This window comes from Lycium ferocissimum, unplaced genomic scaffold (assembly GCF_029784015.1).
Source record: "Lycium ferocissimum isolate CSIRO_LF1 unplaced genomic scaffold, AGI_CSIRO_Lferr_CH_V1 ctg1532, whole genome shotgun sequence".
In the NCBI taxonomy this organism is placed as follows: Eukaryota; Viridiplantae; Streptophyta; class Magnoliopsida; order Solanales; family Solanaceae; genus Lycium; species Lycium ferocissimum.
Genome location: NW_026715962.1, coordinates 137,749 through 146,478, shown reverse-complemented (window position 1 = coordinate 146,478; position 8,730 = coordinate 137,749). Strand labels below are relative to the sequence as shown.

Genomic DNA, 8,730 nt, shown 5'->3' with positions numbered 1-8,730 from the left:
TTTACGATGGCATGTGATTTCATCGAGCTTATATTTGTGTAGTACAGTTTGGAGAAAAAAGAGAGTAACCTTTCCCATAGATATTTCTTACCCACCATGATTTTGAAGATATTTGAAGATATCCCATCATTAATAGCTACAATATGATAGTCATTTACTTTAGTAAACTTCGGGTTTACTACAACTTGTATTTCGATCATAACAACTTCATATAATACAACCACGAACGAATAACATAATAGTATATAAGCTCTTCAGGAGTCTTTAATTTATTCTCCATAATCAAATATTGTTTGGACACTATTGGTGTCATGATCTTCTGGATATAGTTAGCTCTTCTGGAGCCTTGATTAATTTTGTACTAACAATATTGCTTAAATACTGCTGGTATCATAAAAGAAATTTTAGTTCAACACTGCTGGTGTCATGAGATAAACAATAGTAGAGATCAAAATTTGCTACTTCGGGAGCAGATTTCTGGGTTTGCTACTTCGGGAGTAAATTTCAGTATTTACTACTTCGGGAGTAAAGTATAGAGTATTTATGGAAATTGAGAGGGCTCTTTCCAGACGTTGCCAAGGTATATGACAGCTCTACAAAAATTCAATGCTTTGCAAATACTTGTTGTAGAGTGGAGGCTTAAAGCACGCGTGATATTTTCAACTTTGTGTTTTAGACGTTCAAACCATGTATTGATGGTTTTGCTCACTGCCGACTAGTCATATCCATAGATGACATGCATGTCTATGGTGCATACAACATCAAGCTACTGATTGCAGTAGGAATGGATGCCAATGGGTCGATATTCCCTCTTGCTTTCGCAATTGCCGCTAACGAGAGCAACGAGACATGGAGGATGTTTTTGACACATTTGAGGCGGTATATTATTAAGGATCGTATGGGCATATGCGTGTTATCTGATCGACATCAAGGCCTATTGCACAATATGCCTACTTCGGAGGGGTGGCAACCTCCCTTTTCTTACCATCGCTATTGTTTAAGGCACATAAAGACAAATTTTCAAACGAAGTTTGGAAATAGCACACTAAACAAATTGATGTGGGCGGCTGCGATGGAGCATCAACAAAAAAAAATGGCTTGTAAGGATGGAGATGATCAAGGCAGTGAGTCCAGAAGCATATAATTGGTTGAAGGCAATCGAAGTTGAAAAATGGACATTACGTGTTGATGAAGGCAGGAGATTGGGGATGCTTACAACAAATAGCTCGGAGTCATTCAATAGTTTGCTAAAATCTGCTCGGGGATTGCCCGTTACTGCAATGGTGAGAATGACTTTCACATAACTTGTGGAGCAATTTGTGACAAGAACAAAGCATGCCAAAGTCATATTAGCAGCGGGTGGGAGATGGATGCCAAAACCTAAAAAAATGATGAACAAGAAAAAATGGAGCTGCACAAGATGACCGAGTATAACTATGCTAAATGTGTGTATGAAGTCAGGACAGGTTATTATGAAGGTCTGGAAGGAAACTTACATACCGTTTATGAGGGCATGAGAACGTGTAGTTGTGGTAAGTGGCAGACATACCACATGCCGTGTTCTCATGCCGTCAAGTGTTTCGAGGCAATGGGAAAAACGGTATCAAGTTACGTGGCATTAGAATATAGCGTCAAAAGTTACCTCAAAGCATATTTCGGCCACTTCTATCCACTTGGTGATCAAGCTTATTGGCCAAACGAGCTTGTTAACCTGGTGGTAGTGACACAGCATCGACATTTTGAAACATGGAATATTGACAATATATTAGTCAGTGAGATGTTCATAAGGCGAGCAGGAGAGATGTCACCTCATCAAACAGAACATGGACATTTGATTTGCACAAACAGTCACATTGAAATAGCACCTAGCAGGACTGATCAGAACATTTATATGCAGCGCAATTTGGATACAACAACCAACATTGAGCAGCCAACGAAGGTTAATGTTGTATTTCATCATTTTCAAATAATGTTGCTCGGTAATATTGCAGAATCGGCTGGGGATAGGACACCATGTTGTTCATTGCCAAAAATTCAAAGTGTGCCATGGGTATGATGGTGATTTTCGGATGCAATATGGATCCATTGGTGCAACTCTTAGTAATGCACAAGCTGAACAAGAACGGTGGTTGTTTGCTTTTTGTATTAATAGTTCTGCTAATGATGAGGGTGTTTGACTCAATATGTTGATAAAGAGCTTGCAATTTACTTTTGACCCAGGTGGAAACTCGATTGGGAGTTTGGACTTCCATTTACTTATAGAGCTGAACATAGAAAAGTACATGAATCAAGAAAATGTGACCTTTGGTGCTGCTATAGCCATGGAGGAATTAAAAAATGCTTTTGGATGGGGCAATTGGTTCAAAAGAGTTAGTTTACAATTAAATTTCCCACAATTTCTGTTTGCTCTTGGACTAGTCAGATTTTCGGGTTCACATAGGGAGGATTATATCTTGACGAGGGAAGCACTTAACATGGTCCTGTTTCAAGCACTAACCAAAGAAAGGCAGAGGTCACTAGATTACACAGACAACGTATATCCAAGGAAGCATTTGACATTTGAAATCCTTTTAATCTTTCTCTAGGGAACTGCAACTAATCTGGGTCCCGATGAATCGACATGGAAGATTGGAGCTATATCCGGAGTTAATTTTCCCAATTTGTACCTGAGAATCGATCCTGAGGACAAGGTCATTTTTAAGGGGAAGAGATTGTTATGTTCGCAATTGTGCTGAAGAAATGAGCTGTAAGTTAAATAAGGGTTCGGAATTAGGGGGACACGTGGCGACGTAGGACAGGACAAATGTTTAATGAGTTAGTTAATTCGGTGCATCTGGACGGTGAAGATTAGAAGAGATCAACGGTTTACTTCAGCTCAACTAAGTACTCCAATAGATAGGAGCTAGGACAATTTTTAGATTTTCACAAATATTTTCTCATCGGGATTTTCTTCTTCCCTAGTTATCTTCTTCTCTATTCTTCTTCTACTATTCTTCTGGTTACCCTAATTTCTCCATTACATGTCATTGTAGTTCAGCTATGTAGGTGTACATTAGTTAATTCAGTTGTAATCCTTCGATTGAATTAATAAAGAGTTCCACTTTTCGAGTCCACTTCTAATTCTTAATTTTGAATATTTCTCTTTCAATCTTCAAGTACATAACACTGGTCTTTATTTTTTGTCCCTCGTATCCAAGGTGGGAAGGGCTGCTTGATTTTTCAAATACAATCTTAAAATTGAGGAATGTTCAGCAAAATTGACAATTTCGATTTGCAGAGCTCATCCGCATGATGTAATTTCACTTCCTTTGACCAATATAATGCATAATACTGCAGAAATCAGGTATGAAATGACGCCAAAAAAGAATAAATCGTCTTAGGAAAAGAACACACCACATCTTATCTTATAGCATAATTCATGTTACACACAGTAGCTATTAAACTGAAAGGTGCACTTAAGCACCACAATTTGCAGATGTTACAAGTCTGACCCCATCTCCACGGGTGACTTCCGCAGCTGCACCATTGTACCATATAAACCTTCAATATAGCAACCTTGTCCTGTCTCCTAATTCACTTAGAAATGCAATAAATACTGCATACAGATGACTATACACATGTCGCTAACGCTTGATCATTCATTGAGGAACCTTGTGGTTTCCACAATTTTCACTAAGCAATCAGCACATGATGTGTTAGCCATTGGAACTATAGTAGTTACATACGGGAGATCAATAAGGGGACAGCAACAGGAGCATCCTCACCCATGACTGGCTGGAACAGATCCAACTCTCCGTACCGCTCTAGGACACGCATCCTGCAGTCCTCGGCAGCCATTAGTCCTGTTGAATATGCACCATGCACAGAACCTGGGTAATCCATACTCGTCGCCTCCCCAGCAAAAAATATGTTATCCACTGGTATTCTCAGCCATTCATAGAACTCATGAGGCTTCCCTACTGTATCGTAGCTGTAGGATCCAAATGAATTTACATCTGTACCCCAATGAGAAACAAGATGTTGGACCTGCAGCAAGACCAGATCGAAAAGATAGTTAGCTACATGAATATCATTATATAATAGGAAAGCAAGACAGACAATATTTGCTTCCTAGAGTAATTCTCTTGCTCCAGTAACAAACCAATCAGTTAACAGAATCTCAAGCTAACCAAATGCAATCTCTTGAAAAGGTTCCAACTGATTTCCAGGACTCAAATTGGAAATACAAGAAAGCTCAAATATAAGCAGGGCCAGGACAAAATCATTTCTAGTAATCCTTACTAGGTTTCTCTGAAACCTAAGAGAAGAAAAAAAAAAATGGAAGAAGCAGGAGCACGAAGATATTAAAACATTACCGGAGTAGTAGCATTGGGAAGAATCCTCTGAAGTTGCTTAAAAGCAAAATTAGCAGCATCTTCATCTGACAGTTTCTCAATGTCACGGGCCAGCTGTCCCGAAGGCATATAAACTAGGACATTATGGCCAGTGGCCTTGTGAAGATTCAAAAAGTAACTACATTCATATGAGCTCTCTGCAACTACCCCCAAGAATTCAACATTCGGCCAAAACACCTTCTCAAAGTGCAGAATAATCTTGTTCTCAATCCCTACACCTAGTTCATTGATGGCAGCCTCTTTCCATTCAGGTAATCTGGGTTCAAACTTGATCCGATTCGATTTTAAAACACCAAGAGGAACAGCAATAACAGCAGCATCAGCTACAAAAGTTCTCCCATCCTCAACAGTCACTTTCACTCCATTATAACGTCTTACTACTTGCGTAACCCTGAGAAAGACCCCGAAAGCAACAAATTAGTCGTTCAGACTGTTTTCTAGTTTTCTATAGAGGGGAGGAGGTGCAGAAACAGAGATGTCAAGAGGTAGGTTCCTCTTACCTGTGACTTAAGCGAATATCAAGCCCTTTCGCTAGTGTGTTGATGACAGGACGATATCCTCGAACCATAAGACCATGCCCTCCAGGAAGCAATTCTTCCTGTATATCACAAAACTGAATGGGTAAGCCTTATCTATAAATTTGGACGGACTGGAAACTGGTCAAAGGGATAGTCTTCTTACGTCAGCCAATGTCTGACCAGGGTTACCAGTTTGGCAGTGCCATAACCAAAAGAGGTGTAGGGCATTCAAGGTTGCATGTTAGGACACGCAGCAGACCAAGAAGGGTAACCCTCATACATTTGCTCCTATTACTGAAGAACTTAGATATTAACTAAGCAAAGAAAACACATTTTTGAGCTGAAATCTTGTGAGAACAGCAGAACTAGTATGATGCATCAACATGGTAGACATAATTTTTGACAGCCAGTTACCATAATAGGACCTGGAATTATTGTTAACGGAGGCTTTGTTTTACCCTAATGATATTCAATCTTGGCCAACTATCATGGTAGACATAATTTTTGACAGCCAGTTACCATAATAGGACCTGGAATTATTGTTAACGGAGGCTTTGTTTTACCCTAATGATATTCAATCTTGGCCAACTATCATGCTCACTAATATCAAAATCCAATTTCTATTCTATATCATCATCAAGGTGTTTCTTTAATCATCCAATGGTATCATTTCTAATATGTTACGCAAACAGACGTCACAGCAACCATATGCAAAAAAGTAGAGAAACGTTACTCTTTCTGAACAAACTGCTTTGCTACAACAAGAGCATTTCTATATATTAACCTAGTTATCCAGTGGCCTCGGCAAGTAATTGTCTGTCAGATATAAGCACTCTCCCAACAGGTTCTTTCCCCTAAAAGGAGCCAAAGAAAACTACCTGGTCCCAGCACTTGAGTGAGATGGTATCAGCATCTGCAGCAAACCAGCCTTCCATTCTGCAAAGGTACCACTGCAACACCTTATGAGCTATGCCATCGAGCCTGTAACCAAAAAAAAAAAAAAAAAAAGAGCAAGTTGTGTTTTTCTTATTCTTTTCAGTTTACTTTAGGGGGAGGAGATCAGTATATTAATAAAACAGAACTAAATGGTACCTTAAGTCTGGTCTCCTATCAAAAACCATTGATATAGCGCGGCTAATAGACATGTCTTCGCTAAATTCTTGTCTAATTATATCAGTCTGCAGCAAAAGTGAACCAGATCTCATTAGAAAATATCCATAGCACCATAAATTTTAAACACATGTAACAACATTCTTTTCCATGAAGAAAGAAATAGATATTCCACATTACAGAGTTCACAAGAAATGAAGGTGCGGCGAGAGAGATAGAGGTGGGGAGAGAGAGAGAACATGCCTCTTTCAAAATGCTCTCAAATGTTTCGCCAACTTTAGTCACTAAGTCCTGAGGAACTTGATTACCATCCATGTCAAAAAGAGCATAACTGAAGAATTAAAGCTAGGTCAGATGAATATATATTACTTAATAGGTCAGGGAAATAGTTATGCAATCAATGATATAACCAAATTTAGAAATATAATATCAAAAGCCAATGCATGTGTTTGGGCGCGAATCTGCTGTACATTAAGAAAAACTCGGCATGTGAGAGGTAAGAAGAGCATGAAATACAAACCTCTCTAGATCATGGTCATACAACACAGAATTGTCACCACTTGTACGATAGAGAGGTAGTCCTAGTCTTCCAATGAGAGGTGCCAAAGGATTCTCTTTGCAGACACCATGTAACCTAAAACAATCAGCCAATTAATTTCCATAGCAAGCAAAGAGGAGGTACTTAATTTCTGTCAGTAAAAAAGAAAAGCCATGGTTGTAAAGCAAAAGCAAAGAGTAGAACTCGTTACCAGGATGCACCCAAGTCAACAGGAAAACCAAATGAGTATTCAGTGTGAATTCGGCCTCCAATTCTATCTCGAGATTCCAAAACAACCACCTACAGGAAAATATTACCTTTGTTAGACATAAACATCATTATTCAAGCCAACTAAGTGAAGACATGCTTTTCTACATGCATACCTGAAATGATGCATCGTGAAGAGCCCGAGCAGCTGCAAGGCCGGCAATTCCACCACCAATCACAATGACAGATGGTGAAGCATCAGCCCTCTGTCCAGGATTTGAGAAGCAAGGAGCTAGAAGACAAAAACAAAAACTCAGTCAGACAAGTTGCTAAGTAACAGAAAAAACCAGTAATTAGGCAAACATGCATATTTAAGGTCATTAAATAAACGGCAAATCAAAGGATGACAAAGTGGCATATAAAATCCTCCAAATAAAAGGTTGCCATCCTGCACTTCTAATCAAGAATCAACTACCAATAATTAGTGAATGAAATCGTCTCTTTGATCTGTTAACTGAGCCGACAGTAGCATAGCAACTATATAAATCCCATTATCATTCTTACGATAAAGGACTAAAATTGCGTACCAGGACTAGCAATCACAATTAAAAGTGGAGTTAGATAAATCTCACAATGATCTACTAGAACTAGAAATAACTTGAAGGGCAATAACGATCCGTCATTGTCCAATAAACTCAAAACGGCAGCAGATCAACGTAATTTATTCGTCATTAGTCAATTTGTAGTTAACAAATATAATATAACAAATTGTCGTCTAATCCATTTGCTTAATAGTAATGATCTAATCAAATCAAAAGTAATAATGCAACTCCTAATCTAGCTAGATCAAAAGTAGCCAATGAACAATTCTCAGTGGGCCCCAGATACCTGTCAGTGGACATTTTGAAGCCTTAAAGAAAGCGGCCCACGTCACAACAACAAGTATGTTAAAAAGCATATTCTTTGCAACTTCAAAACTGCAAAAGCTCTTATTTTTATTCTTATATTATACAATAACAACTGATTCTCTGTTCCAAACAAGTTGAAGTCGGCTATATGAATCATCTGTGAACAAAGTTTTCTCCTTTTTCGAAAATATAAAAAAAAAAAAAAAAAAGCTTTCTCTTTTTAATAAGAAAACTAAAGGGTTTCATTATCATAGAATCAAAAGTCAATGATCATTTTCCAGCTGGAACAATACAAACTTAATTGAAATATATTATAACACAACTACATACTAAAACCCTGCAGAATCTAATTAACCACACATGGTAAAAATCAACTAAATCTAAGTAAAAGCATAAGAATCATCGATTCAGCTCTTCAAAAATACTAAGATAAAAAAAAAAAATTTTAATTGAACTTCAGAACCTTATTGATCACGCTAAAAGACAACGGAATCAGGTAAAACCAAAATAAATCACCGACAAAAAAAACCACATTAAAAAAAAGAGAAGAACCTGTTTGGAGTTGACGATTACTCTTGTTGTGTTGAGAATCCATGAGATGATGGGCGATTATAATTAGAATTAAAGGGAATTAATAATAATAATAATAATCTGAGAATAAGAGAATTAATACTAGTATTATTAGAGCTGGAATGGTCAAAGAAAGAGTGAGGGGAATAATGGAGAAGAAAGATGAAAAGACAAGTAAAGAAGTGATTAATGGAATTTGAAGTGGAACCCAGCTTGATCAAACACTTCATACGTATGACAATATTTGATCAAAGAAAATCTATTCACATGAAATTGAGGGAAAGGAAGGTTCTAGATAGAGAGAAGGAGAAGTTTTTTTTGGTTGGTGATAATGGAGTCTGTCCGAATTGGATTTCTTACGTAGATAGGAAATAAGGGGAAAGGTTGGCTTGGTATTTATAGAGATATAGCTCCCTTATTTGCCATGTGTAGTTTCCTTTTTTAAAATAAAAAAAGGAAAAGAAAAAGTGTGTGTGTTGTTTTTT

The 8,730-nt window shown here is 37.8% G+C and overlaps 1 protein-coding gene across 2 annotated transcripts; it reads right to left on the bottom strand.

The window, feature by feature from the left end:
* Window positions 1-3,362: 3,362 nt before the first annotated feature.
* On the bottom strand, window positions 3,363-8,527 carry LOC132042427 (polyamine oxidase 2-like). Of its 2 annotated transcripts, none has more exons than XM_059432969.1 (10): window positions 8,228-8,527; window positions 6,944-7,059; window positions 6,772-6,860; window positions 6,543-6,656; window positions 6,266-6,353; window positions 6,005-6,090; window positions 5,791-5,893; window positions 4,895-4,992; window positions 4,356-4,785; window positions 3,363-4,026 (listed from the first exon to the last, which is right to left on the bottom strand). In XM_059432969.1, exons 1-10 carry the CDS (start codon window positions 8,268-8,270, stop codon window positions 3,718-3,720), a joined length of 1,476 nt encoding a protein of 491 aa, XP_059288952.1. In that variant the 5' UTR covers window positions 8,271-8,527; the 3' UTR covers window positions 3,363-3,717. The 2 variants fall into 2 exon arrangements, with proteins under 2 accessions (XP_059288952.1, XP_059288953.1); XM_059432970.1 differs by having other exon boundaries at window positions 8,249-8,329.
* Between the last annotated feature and the right edge of the window lie 203 nt (window positions 8,528-8,730).

Bases quoted from the DNA above. Each gene is read 5' to 3' on its own strand.
- LOC132042427 (XM_059432969.1), bottom strand. From the start codon at position 8,270: ATGGATTCTCAACACAACAAGAGTAATCGTCAACTCCAAACAG. The intron at 6,657-6,771 runs GTAACGAGTTCT...TGATTGTTTTAG, and splicing joins GTTGACTTGGGTGCATCCTG to GTTACATGGTGTCTGCAAAG. The intron at 5,894-6,004 runs GTACCATTTAGT...TTTTGGTTACAG, and splicing joins GATAGGAGACCAGACTTAAG to GCTCGATGGCATAGCTCATA.